Source organism: Hevea brasiliensis, chromosome 3, assembly GCF_030052815.1.
Source record: "Hevea brasiliensis isolate MT/VB/25A 57/8 chromosome 3, ASM3005281v1, whole genome shotgun sequence".
Lineage (NCBI taxonomy): Eukaryota > Viridiplantae > Streptophyta > Magnoliopsida > Malpighiales > Euphorbiaceae > Hevea > Hevea brasiliensis.
In genome coordinates this window covers 4,155,312-4,172,485 of record NC_079495.1, presented here as the reverse complement: position 1 = coordinate 4,172,485, position 17,174 = coordinate 4,155,312, and the positions used below count along the sequence as shown (strand labels likewise).

The 17,174-nt window shown below is 31.4% G+C and overlaps 1 protein-coding gene and 1 non-coding gene across 2 annotated transcripts; one reads left to right on the top strand and one right to left on the bottom strand.

Annotated features, from left to right (window-relative positions):
* Positions 1-411: 411 nt before the first annotated feature.
* On the top strand, positions 412-518 carry LOC131178894 (small nucleolar RNA R71). The gene has a single exon (XR_009147902.1). It is a non-coding gene; the product is annotated as a small nucleolar RNA R71 (small nucleolar RNA).
* A 14,306-nt stretch (positions 519-14,824) lies between these two features.
* Positions 14,825-17,100, bottom strand: LOC110645980 (pentatricopeptide repeat-containing protein At2g33760). Its single transcript, XM_021799265.2, is given in 2 exon segments — positions 14,825-15,704; positions 15,706-17,100. Coding segments are annotated over 2 exon segments (1,908 nt in total). The 5' UTR covers positions 16,897-17,100; the 3' UTR covers positions 14,825-14,987.
* Between the last annotated feature and the right edge of the window lie 74 nt (positions 17,101-17,174).

Sequence of the window (17,174 nt, the reverse complement as noted above, 5' to 3'; positions counted from 1 at the left end):
GGTTTCTGTTGATAACCTCCTGCATAAGCAGCTTGTTCTTGCAAATAATCATCACCATAAGAAGAGTAATCAACTCCACAACTTTGAGTTCCATCTGTGAAGGCAACTTGTTGCATAGTTGTAGGAGTTGAGGTTGTTGCCTTTGTGCAAAAATCACTAAGAAGCTGAGTCAACTGATCAAATCTTGCATTCATGTAGCTAACTGAGTCAAGTTCATAAATCCCAGCCTTCTTTGGCTCAAGTGCTCTAGGATTTCCCCACAAATGGGTATTATGAGCAATCTTCTCTAATAAATCATAGCATTCTTCACTTGTCATTCTCATGAAATCTCCTCCTGCTTGTGAATCAATTGTGTTTCTTATGGCTGGAGTAACTCTGGTGTAGAAATTCTGAACAATCATCCATTTGGGTATTTCATGATGAGGACATTGCCTTTCAAGCTCCTTAAATCTCATCCAAGATTCATACAAAGTTTCATCATCTCTTGGTTTAAAAGCTACCATCAAATTCCTCAAATGAGTGGTCTTCCCAGGTGGGAAAATTTGAGATAGAAAAGCTTGAGATAGCTGCTCCCAAGTAGCTATAATAGCTTGTGGGAGTGAGTCATACCACTCAAATGCTGAATCCCGAAGAGAAAATGGAAATAAGGTGAGCCGAATAACTTCATCAGAAACTCCAGGTTGTCTTTGTGTGCCACATATCATCAAAAATTTCTTCAAATGAGAATGAGGATTTTCAAGTGGACTACCTCCAAATTGTGAATTCTAAACCATTTGAATGAGACCAGTCTTCAACTCAAATTGATTAGCTCCAATAATAGGTCTGTTATCTCTCACATCTGCACATCTAGGAAAAGCATAATCTAACATGGATCTTCTTTGAGGATCATTTTGATTAGCGACTGCATTTTGCCCGTTTTGCTCAATTCCTCCATTATCTCCACCAATAGCTCTATTTTGATTCTCCATATTTTCTATTGTCTCCTCTTGCTCAAATCTTTGTTGTTCTTCTTTTTCTGCTTCTTTTGTATTCCTTTTTGTCGGCTCGACAGAATTTTTAAATTTCAGGATTGAACAACAATTCAGTGTCACTTGTGCTTTTCGATCGTCTCATAAACAAGAAAAGTACCTGAAAAACACAAGGAACAGTAGTGAAAATAAAAGAAAATAAAAATTCTAATTAGCTTAAAACAATTAAAATCCAACTTAAAAACAAAAAATTCCCCGGCAACGGCGCCAAAAACTTGGTACGGTGTGTCCGCAAGTGCACGGGTCACAGTAGTATAGTTTTAAAAAAAATGATATCGATCCCACAGGGAATTGTGCTTAAATTGGAAATAAAAGTATAAGCTAATTAGAATGACAAAAATTAAAGATGTAAAATGAAATTTGGAATTAAGACAAAAATTAAAGATGTAAAATGAAATTTGGAATTAAAATTGGTATTTGAGGAATTAAAACTAAATCAATCAATTAACTAAAATTAATTAAACTAGATTACCAAAAATTAATTTGAAATTTCTATTTATGAAATTTGAGAGGAATTAAATCTAAACTCAATAAAAATAAAAATAAAGTGATTCTAGATATTGGATTTAAATTGGATTTAAATTTAAATTGGATTTAAATTGAAATTGCTATTTATGAGATTTGGAGGATTTAAATCTAAATTCAATGAAAATTAAATTGATTCTAGAGATTGGATTTTCAATATTGTTTGCATGTGGTTTATCCCTAATTTAGCCAAACACATGAGAATTGCAATTTTGAGGGAAATCAATTCTTAAATTTTTGAAACCTTTTTCAAGCATTTCAAAGTTGGTTTTCATTAAATCAAACCCTGTTTTCACGGTATTTCAAACCTAACAAAAACCCATTTAAAGCTCTAATTGATTTTTGGAAAGTTCCCCTTAATCCTCTTAGCTTATCTCTAACACCAAGAAAATAAAGTTTATTGCAAGATTATCTATCCCTAATATTCACTTTTCAGTCCATCTATTAAGGATTAAAGCTTAACTTAATGAGGGCCCATTCATCAAGCAAGGCAACAAGCTCACAAGCAATAAATCAAAATGTAACAAATCCCATTTAAATGGCTAAATCAGTTCAAAAACCACAATACAAATCAATATTTACAAACCCATCTCTAGAATCTCAATCAACTACTCACAAATCATTGTTTAAAGACAAACCCAAATGTATAAATGAAGAAATAATGGAAGTGTAAGCTAAGGGGTAGAAAAACCCAGAAATATGCAGCAGAATCTGCTGCAGAAAGTCTTGAACGTGATCTGCAGCTGCTGGAAAAAGAATGCAGAAAGTGCTCCCTCCTTCTCTTTCTAATCTTGCCAAAAATGCCTCTCTTGCTCTCTATGAAAAGAAAATGATAAAATGAGGCTTTATATAGGCTAAGGGTCTGCCCTAGAATGGGTAAAAGGGGGAAGGTTCCAGAGAAAGTGAGGTAAAAAGCTGGAGTAACGGAAATGCCACGTCAATTATTTCCAGTAAAAATGACATAAGCCGAGTCAGTTGTGTCGTGGGTTGTGTTGCGGGTTGTGTCGCTCTCGGCGTGAATATCTGACGATCGACACAACCTGCGACATAAGCTAATTCGGTTGTGCTGCAAGTTGTGTCGCTCTCGGCCATTTTTTTACTCAACTTCAAAATTTTTGCAATTCGACTTTAATCTCCTCCAAATGGCTACTCTGATCAAAATACATCAAATTTCTCCAAATTTACCCTACAAAACAAATAAATTCCAAAAATTAAACTAAGAAATGTGAAAATTGCAAAATTGATTAAATATATACTAACATCTATAATAATGACTATGAACAAGGGTAAATTATGTGCAAAAATTACACCTAAATGATGATCTAAAATGCATGCATCACTAGAATTACACAAACATAAATAAATAACCTGCGAAGAAGAAAAGCAGGTTAACCACAACAATAATCCTCCTGTAGCCTGGAAAAATAATGAACAGGAGTGAACGTTCAACTCAGAGAGTAAAATATCAATTTTAACCATAATCTCTATAGCTTCTAAAGCTACTGCACCCTGTAGAGTGAAATGCAACATAAAGTGTGCCTAGAGTTTAACTACATAGATACATATTTATAAGTGATGCATGGGCATGCTTGAACATATAATAATATCGAAATTACAATTAAAATTAATATTTTACTCACAGACTCAACCGAAGTCACTGTGGCAGCTGAGCAGAGGAGGAAGGCTGTCCCGGCTCACCTGACAATTTTTTTTACAATCATTTAAAAAATTTGACTCAATACAAACTAAGAAAAAGACCAAAGATGTTCTAAGTAGTGTCGAAAATCCGGCAGAGTCTCCCCTATACCTAGGACCTACCCAACCTGCAAAAAGGCTTAAAACACACTTCCATATCCACAAACCATATATTCACAACTCAATCACATCACACAACCCCTCCTGGGCCCATCCAAATAGTCATCAATCACAATATGTAAAATTATAGTTTAGTCCTCATAATTTAACCCTCTTGCAAAAATTACCCAAATAAGTTCTAAAAATTTGCCCCGCGGTCCTTAGTATCATTACTAAGCTAATGCAAAAGGAATTATAATTTTCTGAGCTACCATGAATATTTTATGAATTTTTAATCTAATTCAAGCACTAGAAAATTACAAAAAAGTAAGGTTCGGGTTTACCTATACGGATTCCGACTCCGGGGACGTGCTCGGGACATTTGAAAATGGTGGGATAGCCAAAATTTCGATCCAATTCCAAGACTTTTTCGGTAGCCGGTCTGTCTGGCTGGAAATTCACTGATCCGGGCAACCGTTGAATTTCCCCGAATTGAAGGTACCTACACGAAGCCCACAACACGAGGGTTAGTATATAATTTGTACAGAATTTTCTAAGCTCATTTAATGTTCAGAAAAATACTATGAAGTTTCGTGGGACCACCGAAAAATGGTGTCGGAAAATTTTGAAATTTATATTGCCACGAAGCTCTCGACGAGTGGAGCGCTCCGGTACTCTCGGTTTTCTTGTAGGGTTCACTGTTTGCGAGAAATCTAGCCCAAAAATCTAAATGGGCTAAAATTTCCCAGACAAAAATTAGGCAAAGCGCTTGATAGATTTTGGTGTTCTTGGTGTCTATGGAAAGCTCTCGAGGTGTAGATAGTGTTTGATGCAAGACCCTGCCCAATCGGTGGCCGGATCGACCAGATTCTGGCCGGGAAGCTGAAGTGGCGTGCTGCACGTCGGGGGTCTTTGCGCGCGCTTTCCCGGCGTTCCAGGCGACGGCCTGCGAGGAGGGAAGGACGAGGCGGCGCACCGGAGAGCTAGGCCGGCCTGGGAAGGAGGGAGGAGAGAGAAAATGGGAGAGAGAGAAAGAAGGGTCAGGATGCGCGGGGAAGAGAAGAAAAAAAGGAGGGAGGCCGGTCCAATTCGACCGGTCCGGTTCGATTCGATCGGTTCAATTAAGGATACAAAATTTTGAATTTTTAGTCTGCCTTGGGACTAAAAACGAGGCCCAAAAATTTTGAAAAAATTCTAGAAAACTCAAAAAAATTCTTAGAGTCCAAATATATTTTTAGTTTTACCACGTGGTCTTTGACTTAATTTTTAAAAATCATCAAAGTTTTATATTTTCGGAAAATCGAACCCGATTTCTAAAATCCGAAAAATTTCAAATAATTTTCTAAAATTCAAATAAAATAAAATATTAATATTTACTCATAAAATAATAAATTTAAAATTAGGGATGTTACACTTTTTCACAATACTGTTAAAATAACACTAAAATAAGAGTTATACTCTATATAGAAAATATTCCTCCATCATATTGAGGAATATTTCTTTCACACAAATTAAGAAAATGTCTCTATCTAAATCTCATAATTCTAAAGTAAAATGATTCAATTTAATTTGATTTAATTTTCTTTCTAATTTAATTTAAATTTTTTGTACAATTAACTCCAACTAAGATTCGAATTCAAGTTTTTATAATTCTAAAAACGATTTCAATATCATTGAGTGAAAATTTATTGATATCACTTAGTGAAAATTTATTGATAATCTATTATAAATTTCAATTTATTCAGAATTTTAACATTTAGATTGATAATCACCCCTAATTTTTGAGTTGTTTGCTTATTTGTTTTGAGATTTAGTTTTGGATATTAAAAAAAAAAAATTCCAAAGCATAAATAAAAACTAAAAATAAGAACCACTAAAAAAAAATGGGGGTTTGGAGGTAACTTTCCATCAAAAATTTGTTAGTTTTAGGTATGGAAATGTGTCAGTATCTTTTGGAGAAGGCAAAAGAAAAACATCCCATTTGGGAGGACGAAGATGGGCACTACCCACCCACAAAGGACTGCTGATGAAATACTTGTTTTCTTCTGCAGTGGCATCCATTTTAATTTATAAATCCTGACGAATAGAGAAGTTGGAGGTGTAGGAATCCCATCATATAATATCAGATTGGATTCTTTTCTGTTGAACTAAAAAAAAAAAAAAAATCCAATCAGGTATCATGGAATGATCGTTTCTCATATAAAATTCAATATGGTATTATTTTATATTAGATTTTAAATGGTTGGAAAATCTAATAATTTTATCTTAAGCATGTGCCACTTGATTGGCAGATGTTGGAGCAAACACGTAGCTTATGTTCTCACATGCAGAAAAAGGAAACTAGTGCACTTGATGATTAGATCATGAACTAACTTGAAAGCTTATGATAATTTGTGTTTATTTATTGAGTTAAACGAATAAATTTAATTGATCTTAAGCTTCTTTTTCTTATCGTTAAATAATCTTAAGCTTTACTAAACAAATAATAGCTACAAGTATAGTTGAAGTCATCTCATTATAATGTTGTTAAACATATATATAACTGGTTAGTCACTCCTCAATAACTCAAAGATAAGCTTCTTTATTCATTCTGATAAGCTTGTTTATAACTCAATGATAAACCACTTCCACTATCAAATTTTTAATGTTTAGTATTAGTAGAAAGTTGCCTTTAAATTAAATTATGTTATGAGATTTTCACAAATATATATATATATATATATATATATATATATATATATATATATATATATATTATATGATTTAAATTAAATAAATTATTATCAAAACTTTTAGACGACTCTTTTGGTTTAATTTTATGATAAAATTCATTTATAAATGAATTTCTTTGTTTGGTATATTTTAGATTAAATATGGAATTCATTTCAAATGAAATGAATTTTGTGTTTGAAATAAATAAAATAAAATAAAATGATAATAATAAAATAATAATTTTATTACTTGAAATATATACGATTTTAAATTTAAAATTTATTTACAAATTCTATCAATTTTGATGAAATTTCATTTAGTTATAATAAATTTCATGGAATTTGTTATTAAAATTTCTAAATAAATTTTCATTTAGATCAAACACTAAAATTTTAAATTTACAAATGAATTCTATTAAATTTTGTAGAATTTATTTATACCAAACACTTTTTTAGAGTTTTTTTTAATATATACAATTGACTTCAATTAAGACTCGACTTTGAGAACTCATAATTTTAGAAAAAAAACTCTAATTGTAACACCCTCACTGTAGCAATTCCATACATTTCTTTATCAGGTGTCGGTCCTGACGACTAGAAACGTCTGGAAAAATAATTAGACTAGAGTGAGGAACCATAATAACTCAAATATTAATAAGAAAAATTTAGAAAAAAATTTTGAAATAAAATACAACCAAGTTAAACGAGCCGGTGCCCAAGCGATGGGTAACCAGAGTGAAGTTGCGGTTCTCGCAACGAGGAGCCCTAGACCCGGGAAAAAATTCATAAAATAATTTTTGGGACTCCAGAGAAGGGTCATTGATGTTCCTATGGCATTAGAATGCCAAGAAAATACTTAGAAAAAATTTTCAATCGGTACAGACAATTTTGACCCGTTAAACTAAACGGAGGGCATTTTGGTCATTTCGCCTTCAGAGACGATTTTTGGCCGACTTGTCCAGTTAAGTAAATAATTATTATGATCTAAAATATGAATAAATATTGCTAAAAATTAAATTAAAAATGAATAGAAAAGAAAGAAAAAGAAAATGACTTAAATGCTTAATTATGACATCACCATGATGTCATTTAAGTGCCCTCCACTAATCACCATTCAACAACACAACAAAGACTCTTTAAAAAGAGAAAAATGGCAAATTAAGAAACCAATTTTCTGGTTCTTCTTCTTCCTCAAAACGTGAACCTCCCCTCCATAACCCTCCATGAAAGTTTCCTTTAATTACTTCCATTTCCCATGAAATTCCACTATTAAACCCTAAGTCACTTTCATTAAAACTTGTCCACTCATCTTGGGGAAGTGTTTGGCAGCCTAGAAAAGGAAGGAAAGTGAAATTTAAGCTTGAAAAATTCTGCCCTACAAGAGGTTAGTGCACCTATCTACTTAAAACCCTTATTTTCTATGTTAGAGACTTGAAATCAATATGAATTTGTGAATTAAATGAACCAAATTTGAGTGTATGCCTACCATGAATTTCGGTAGCCCTATTGAAGGAATAGGAATGAGTGTTTTGTTGGACTTAGAGTGGACTAGAAATGATGTTTAAGGTACATATACACAAGTATAATGAATTGGTATGCTAACTAAGGTAATTGGTGTAACCCTTGAATTTGAGCTAGGGTTTAGGAGTGAAAAATTGGACTTGGCTTATGAAATTGTTAAAGAACATTCTAGTGGTCAATTAGTGACCATTTGAAGAAATTTGACCATAATTGGGACTAAAATATAGCATGGCAAAGTGAATGAGTATACTGCCTAGAGAGTGCAGCATGGTGGCTGAGATTCCAGCCCACTTAGACAGCCATAACTTTGGTTGTGTAGGTTCAATTGGTGTTTGGCCAATTGGACATGAAACTAGGCTTATAATGGCACATTTTTTCTGAAGAAACCATGCCCAAAAGACCAAAGCAAGTGGACCAAAAGTTGGCTCCAATCCGGATACCCTGCAACCAGCACCTGCAGAAATGACCAAATGAACAGTAACTGTTCATTTGGCCATAACTCACTGTAGAAATGGTCAATTGACCTGAAATTTTTACAGCAACAAGTTAAGACCTAGACAAACAACTTTCATGAAGAAACCTACCCCAAATTATAACCAGAACCTAACCCAAATGATAGTCACACTCACTGTTCGTGATACTATAGATTTGGTAAATTCTGCAGATTTGAAATCCGGCCAGTTATGGTTTTTGGACCATATCTGGAGCTACAAAACTCCAAATGGAGTGATTCAAAAAAGGAAATTCAACTAGACAAAATAAGGAACAACTTTCATGTTTACCATTTCTTCAAATTCCCACTGTAACAGTCATTAATGGAACAGTGAAGTTTAGGTACAAAAACTGGAAAATTTTGCTCACTTGGTTTAAGCTTAGAAATGGTATTAATGCTTAATGCCAACAAGTTTTCAATGCAAAATGTGGTATGTTGGGAGTGTCAAAACCAATGTACCTATTTTCTATCCAAAAGTCAACATTTTTGTTGACCAATAAGGTGAATAGTGACACCAAAACTTGAAAATTCAAAATTTGAAATTAGAAATGCATCTAGGGGACTTTAAATTGCAATTGGCAATTAATACTAGCAAATGTAAAACTAAAAATGTGGGATCTTTGTGTAATTAGAATTAATATATCCATTAAGTATAAAAAGGTCAACATTTTGGGTTGACTAGTAAGGTGAATAGTAATCAAAATGATTAGTAAATTAAGATGAAGACCTAGAACCAATTCTAAGCTTAAATGCTTAGAATTGTATGACAAATGTGGACTATGCATCCTAGTCAAAATTTTTAAAAAGAAATTAAGGCCATAAATTTGAAATCCATGAAATATTCATGGATTACTTGAAACATGAAAAAAATAAGTCACTTAATTGATGTGAATAGATAGTTAGAGCTTATAGGCCCATCACAAATGGAATTCATAAAATATTAGTAACTCAACTTGAAATATAAAATTTGTAATTACATAAGTAGATTCTTGAATGTATAAATGAGAAAGGAAAAAAAATGTTTTGAATACAATGATACATGTGAACCATTGTTTAGAATTGTGACCAATATGAATAACATAATGAATAAATAAATAAACCATATTAATGTATAAATGAGACATTAGTTCTCATTATTGTAGAGAGGAGGAGTATTTTGAGTAAAATGGTATAAAAGGATAATTGATGTGAATTGTGATCATATAAATGATCAAATGAATGTATGAATTATAATTGAAATTTATCATGAAATAATAAAGTCATAAAACACAATATATTAATATTTAATGATATTAGGTGCCCTTGTATTACCTAGACATTTGTGTCAGATTGGATAGTTTGGCATGCCAATAGGGTATTGTTTTAGCAGTACTGCGAAAGGCTTTATGCCTGTATTCATGACTTTGTGCCTGTATTCATGGCTTTGTGCCCGCATTCATGGCTTTATGCCAACATTCATGGCTTTTATGCCCCATTATGTGTTATCATGGCTTTTTAGCCACACTGACTGCATACGTGATTGACGTTCTGCGTCCCATGGTATGACGGCCCGAGGCACCGCGGTGTCCAGTGCCAACGACCCGTTATCCAGTTTAGTCAGCCTGTCGTAGGTTACTTGGGCAGTGTAATCTATTGAAATAAATTAAGACTATTAGTAATTAAAAATATTAGACATCAAATAAATGAGTTAATAAGACTTCAAAAGAATTAGTTAGAATTATGAAATAATCCAAACCACATAAAAAAAAATTGTTAAGTAAAATGATAAAAGAGTTGCAAAAATAGGTATAACTTAACTAAATATTTTAAATGTACCTTCTATTGCCATATAAATATAAACTGAGTATTTTTATTAATTCTGTATGTTGTACATTATCACTGTGAATTTTGGAATTAAACGCTTCCAAAGCGAAACAAATGAGAACAAAAGATAATTAATATTAGACACATTGTATTAAATTAAACAGATTCTTAAATATTCAAATTATGCTTCGTTCTTTCTTTATTTGTATATTTTATTTTCTTGTTCTATTATTGCACCACTAAGCAGCAATGCTTAGCGCGATGGATTTGTTTCCTCGCGCAGGTACTTTGACTAAGATTTTGGAGTCGGATCTGCGAAGTGGTGGAGTATTCAAGGTTGTCACCTCCTCAGCAATGCATGTAGATAGGGCCCATATAGATCATATTTTGTATTTAGTATAAAATGCTAGATATTGTATTATAATGTAGATTATGAGCAGGTAATTAATAGAAATGTAATGTAATTTAATAAATTAGCTTTTTCATATGTAATTAATTTATATATCATGTAAATTATGAAATTATGTAAATTAAAGAAATTTGAAAATTTTACTTATGTGATTTGAGCATGAATGAGATTGTATGGATTCGAAGACAGATTTGAAATATATAGATAATGCATGGAAATGAATATGAAATTGAGATATATGAATGAGATGTGAATTATGAGATGGTTATGAAATAATTGATGAGATTTTATTTGTAAAATATTATTGAAACTTTCAAACAGGTAAATAGTAAATTACGTCAACTGGTAATAAAATAAGGGAAACTCCGCTGGTTTCTCCGTCGAAAAATAATTAATATTAAAATATAACGAGATCAAAATATGAAAGGAATAAAGTAAGATAAGATAGGGTGCTCCGACACCGAATGTAGCACATTTTGCTCGGCTACACTGTAGTCGGGTGAGGGGTGTTACACTAATATCACTAAATTAAAACTTATCGATGGAGAAAATATTTTTTAATGAATCTGATAAAAGTAACATGCTTATAAATTTGATATTACATGAATATCAAGACCATAAATTTATAAATTATTTAACAAGTTATTTAAGATTCATAAAATTTGCTATTTGTATATAACAAATTAGATTATTGAGTTGGATATAAGCTCAATAATTTTTAATTACACAAGCTTGAGCAACAAAAATTAAATTTTAATAATTGTAATTAAACAAATTTACTGAAAATTAAATTATCTAAACCTGAACATCTTAATATCCTTATTTCTTACACCTTATTTGGTTATAAGTGGATTATTTTGATCTTAAGCTTTCATAATCATTATGAGTCTGTTTGATAATATTAATAATTTTAATAACTATTAATTATTTTAATAATTATTAATTATTATCTATTAATAATTAATTATTTATATAGTAATATAAAATAAAAGTATGACAAAAATAATTGTCAGTGGCAAATATATAATTTATTGAAATACATCTTTCTAGAAAATTTTATTAAAAAAAATGAAAACTCTTAATTGATTCTTATACATTGTAAATAACAAAATCTACTATCATAAGATATTTTTATATTTATCATTTATTATTTTTCAAATATGTTTATTTTACTATTTACAATTTATTTATCATATTTATTAGACTCATTCAAAGCTTGATTAGATTGAATGTACAAATCACTCAATCAATCAGTAAATTATTAAAAAACTAATTAAATATTACATTTTAGAAAATAAATAAATAAATTTAATTAAATAATTTTTATTTTTAAAATCAAACTTTTGATATTTATTAACATATATGCATAATATAATAACTAAATGATTAAGAAAAATTTAAAGCATTATAAATTTTTCAATTTTAGCAAAACCATAATTTTATTAATTTAATTTCAAATTTTTACATTAATTTCAATTTTAACAATTGGTTTAATTAAATGATTTAATTGATAAAAATAAATTAAATATTTATCAGCATTATTAATATTAGTTAATCATTTTATTTTTTTATCATTTTAACAATTATTTTTAAATAAATCAAATAAAAATATTATTTTAATGAATCAAATACTTATTGTTTTAAAATTTATAATTAGATTTATCTTGGTTATATTAGTTCTTAATATTTTATGTTTAAATTTTTGAATTTTTTCATTAGTAAAGCTTTAAATTAGAGATAAAATAAATAGAAACATGTAAATTAAAAATATAATAAAAAGATGGAGAAAAAATTAAAATTAAGATAATACTATTAAATATTTTATTCAATTATTCTATTTTTTTATCAATAGAAAATCTATTAAAAGTAATAAAAATATTAAAAGTGTTAAGTTAATTAAATAATTTAATAAAATTTAATAGATTAATTAAAACTGAAAATATATAAATAAAAACATCTGAATAATTTATTAATTTATTAGTTTCATTATTTTTAATTAAATTTATTATTAAAATTGAGAAAAAATGAAAAGTTTATGATTAAATTAATATAATTAAAAGATTTTGTTAAAATAAATAACTCACATTAAGGTTTTTTATTTTTTTTTTTTGTTCGGTAATAGTATTTTTAAATTTTATACAAAAATACTATTACAAATAAGTAACTATAAATATTAGATAGATAATTGATTTTAAGGTTGAAGTTTATATTAAATGAGCAACATTCATTGGGTTAAGGAATACATGAAATAAAAATATTTTTATAAATAAGTCACTATTTTCTTAATATTTATAACATATTAATTTATAAAATTTATTATATTATTATAAATAAATAATTATAAGTAAATAGCATTTTATTTAATTGAATTGAGAACAAGTATATTAATTTTAGGGTGAATTTTACCCATGGTACATGAAGTTTAAAGTTGGTAATAATAAGGTATATAAACTTAAATTTGTAACTTAAAACGTTCTAAATAATAGTTAAAGTAACGGCAAACCCTATATTACCTATGATACCCGGTTTAAAGGTTTTTGTGATGAAATGGCAAGTCTAGCTTGACAATTTGCTTTCTCTTTTTTTTTTTCCTCTCTCTCTCACTCTCTCAATTTTGTTTTCTTTATCTCTCACTTCCAAGTACAATGTTCATTTCTTCCTTGTAAAAATTCCCTACAAATTAAATCTCTCATCCCATCTCCATAGTTATTTCTTTTCCTCTCGTTCTCTCTTGAGATCTAAAGGCTTGGGTCCTTTATTGACGAAAGTGGAAGATAGCATATGATAATAGTTTTTGTGAGGGATTATAAAGAGGAATTATATGTCTATAGATTCAACGGCTTCTTGCAGAACTAGCAATAGTAGAGGAGGAGATATGTGTCCTAACTTAAAATCCTTTTTGTCCTTAATTTCTTTAGTCGTATACTTCTAAGTTTGTGAAATAGTGCATACTTCTTAATATTCTTTATGCTATTAACACTTCATATCAGGTCGATCCATTTCTACGATTGGTCAATGAGTGTAGTTATAGGTTGTTAACAACCAACTGGACCATCTAAGAAAATTTTATGGATCTAAAGACGATAATGAAGATGCTCCAAAGTCACTTTCAACCATAAAAATAACAGACCAATAAGAAGAATCATTTGTTACCATGATAGCTAAGTTTCTAGGATCATCATCAAGCATAACCTTCATTTATATTCTCGTAATTTAAAGCATTAGTATTTAGCATTTATATTACTACAGTACTGACATGATATTTAGTTGGAATAGAAGATGTGAAATTTATGAGATGCTCAAAAATTCAGCACCAAATGTTAATTTTTTCATTGACAACACTATAGGGCTAGAAAGACAGTCATCCAAGACTTTATTAGTACTGAATATAGAATATATTTTTACCTGGTAGGTCCTCTTAACTTTTAAATAAATTGTTTACCCTTCAATTTTGCTATAGTATTTTTTCTTTCATTTGGTAGTAGTCATGAAACCCTTTAAAAACTGTTATAATCCTTTCTCCCATAAAATCAATGCTTTGATCTAGATAGGTGACTTGTATCATCATCAAGCACCGATGAACTTTTCTGTCAGCATAGTGTTAAGTGATTCTAGTGCCTTAGTTTCCTCTGTTGCTTCCTGTGTAGTTTCCATTTCTCATTCCCTTACCAAAACTACTATCATGTGTTATCTTTTACTTTTGTAGACCCAAGCCTTTAGAGACAAAAATCGCAAGAGAGAATGAGAGGAAAAGAGATCACTCTCGAAATGGGAGGAGATATTTGCATAGAATGTTTTTGCGATGAAAATCACTGTTCATGAAAGAGATATAAGAGAGCAAGATGAAGTAAATAGTCAAGCTGAGCTTGCCACGTCATAAAACAAAACCTTTAAACCGGCTATTGGGGGTAATATAAGGTTTAGTGTTACTTTAATCATTGTTTAGAATGTTTTAAGTTATAAATTAAATTTTATGTCTCTTACTGTTGTCAAAACTAAAATTTATGTACCATGGATGAAATTTACCCATTAATTTTAATACTAAAAAATTTATATTTATATTAACATTTTTTTTTTTTGAAATTTGGCTAAGTCATTTGGTTATTTGGGATCACTTCTTTGATTCAAATAAAGACTCAATCCGAATCACTAAATTGACCCGTTGGGCCAGTACTGATATTTACAAAAGCTGGATTAGGAAATACTTCCAACGACTCAAATATAATCCTAGACGAGCTCAGTATTTTCATAATTGTTCACTGTCATATTAGCGGAAGCCACCTTCCTCCAGATAAGCAAGGCTAAGATATTTCGCCTTCTGCAATTCTGCAAAGAACTCTCACTACGGTTAATCACTTCTCTTGAATAGTGATTTCATTTCTTCCAATTTGATCATATCATCGTCAATAAATGTTAAATGTTTTTCTCTAGTAGATCCTAAAGGCCTTTGTTCATGGAGATGGGATGAACTTTTTAAATTTTCACCTCCCCTCACTTCCTTTTCCTTTAGAAAACTCTCACCTCTTCATCCCTTGAGCCATGCATAAAGTTAGGAAAATCTTACTGAATACACAAGCAAAGCCAAGTATAGCCCCTCACAATGACTCAGTAATGGAAATTACTCTCACTTAAACAATAGCACTTATATTTATGCTATGGAAATGCAGAAGAACTGAGAAAAAGTACCCGTGGATAATTAGTAATTACCAATAGTCTCCACAAGAACAAGCCCCTTCCTTGAAGTGGTGAAAGCGGCTAGAATCTCGAACAATGATCTCTCTCTGTGTAATAGCTGATGCAAACTTGCTAAATGTGTGACAATCACCACAAATCCTAAGGTTCTTTGATATCCTGATAGCAGTTCCCTCGGGTGTGGCAATAAGGCCAAATGCGATTGCTAACTTCTCACTATGAGTGTAAAGAATACCAAGCTTTGTTTCCTCATCAACTTCTTGTAACACAAAGTTTGTATCAGGGACATAACCAGCCAATTCCAACTTCCGACTCAAAGTCTTCAGCATCTCATGGATCTCCTTTGTACGAGGATGAGTACAATCTCCGACACTGAATTGATAGATTATGTTATCCACTTCAATCCAAGTATAACCCGGAATTTTCTTCAATCTCCTTTTGGTCATCAGATCTCTAACCTTTGCCACATCTTTCGACCTCCCTGCATTTGCATAAATGTTTGAAAGCAATATATAAGGCCCAGGATTCTGGGGCCGTAGCTCAAAAAGAGATTTTGCTGCCTTCTCTGCCAAGTCTATATCCTTATGGATCCTGCAGGCTCCAAGCAAAGCAGACCACAAACCCTCGTCTTTCTCAACCGTCGTATTTTCAATAAATCCCAATGCCTCATTTAGTCTCCCAGCTCGCCCCAGGAGGTCAACCATACAAGTATAGTGCTTTATATCTGGGCCTCACACCATAACTTTCCCACATCAACGAGAAAAGCCGAAGACCATCTTCAACCAAGCCTGAATGACTACAAGCATATAATAGGGAAACAAAAGTGATGTTATTTGGTTTTATCCCACTACTCAACATCATAGGAAACAATTCTAGAGCTTTCTTGCCTTGCCCATGATAACCATAAGCTGCAATCATTGCACTCCAAGAAATAAAATTTTTTTGTTGCATCCTATCAAAGATTTCTCTTGCAGAATCAACGCTTCCACACTTGGCATACATATCAATCATCGCCGTGCCCAGTATCACACCCATAGAAATCTTACTTCTATTTACATAATCGTGAACCTGCCTAGCCTTATTCATAGCACACAATTTAGCACATGCATTCACAATAGCCACCATAGCAATCTCATCAGGCACAAAACCTTCTTCCCTCATCTGGTCAAACAAAACCAGCGACTCGTTGGCATTTCCACATTCAGCATACGCACCAATCATAACTGTCCAGGTTACGAGGTCTTTACTGGACATTTTGTCAAACAACTGCTTGGCATCCTCAATCACCCCACATTTAGCATACATATCAACTAAAGAAGCACAAACAAAACGATCTAAGTGGAACCCATATTTCATAACAATGCAATGAACAAGTCTACCAATCATCAATCCCATCTTATCCCTACAAGCCTTTATCACAAAAGGCAACGTATAATTATCTGGTTGCACTCCATATCTAATAAGCTCCCTAAAAGTCTCCAAACAATGCATGTAATCACCTACCTTGGCAAACCCACCAATCAACACACTCCAAGAAACACAATCCCTCTCTCCCATTTTATCAAACAAGACAGAAGCATCAGCCAAATCTCTGTGATGTGCATATTCGTATAGTAGCTTGTTAGCAACGGTGAGGCTATGAAGCATACCATTAGTAGTTACAAGTGCATGAACTTGTTTAATTTGAAATAAGTTTTTACAGTTCATGAGTGTAGAGATGAAGAATTTAGGGTCTACAGAGAGTGAAAAATGAGGGGGTGACATTTTCTTTACCTGGGTATTGAGGTCTACGGTGGTTTGTGAATGAAATTGAGGTTGAAGAATGCCATCTGCAATGGCTGCAGCTGTTGAAGCAGAGAGAAAGCGAAGATTTTCATGGTTAAGGACAAGACGAGTTGTTTGGTTTCTAAGTTTTAACATTAAAAGGGAGGCTGCCGATGCCCGAGAGTGCCCAGCGTTTTCCTTTCAGCTAGTTTTAACATACAGACCAATAAAGCTTTGCTCTAATGCTAAATTTCTCTTTTTTATATATACATCGAGAGGGTAAATTAATCAAAGTCGAAACCCTAACATTCAAAGGTGTTATTGTTAAGTTAAATTTAATTTAATCACATAATCATAACGTGTATGCGTGTGTGTGTGTGTATATATATATATATATATATATATTTGGCTATTTCATAGTTACGAATATTAAA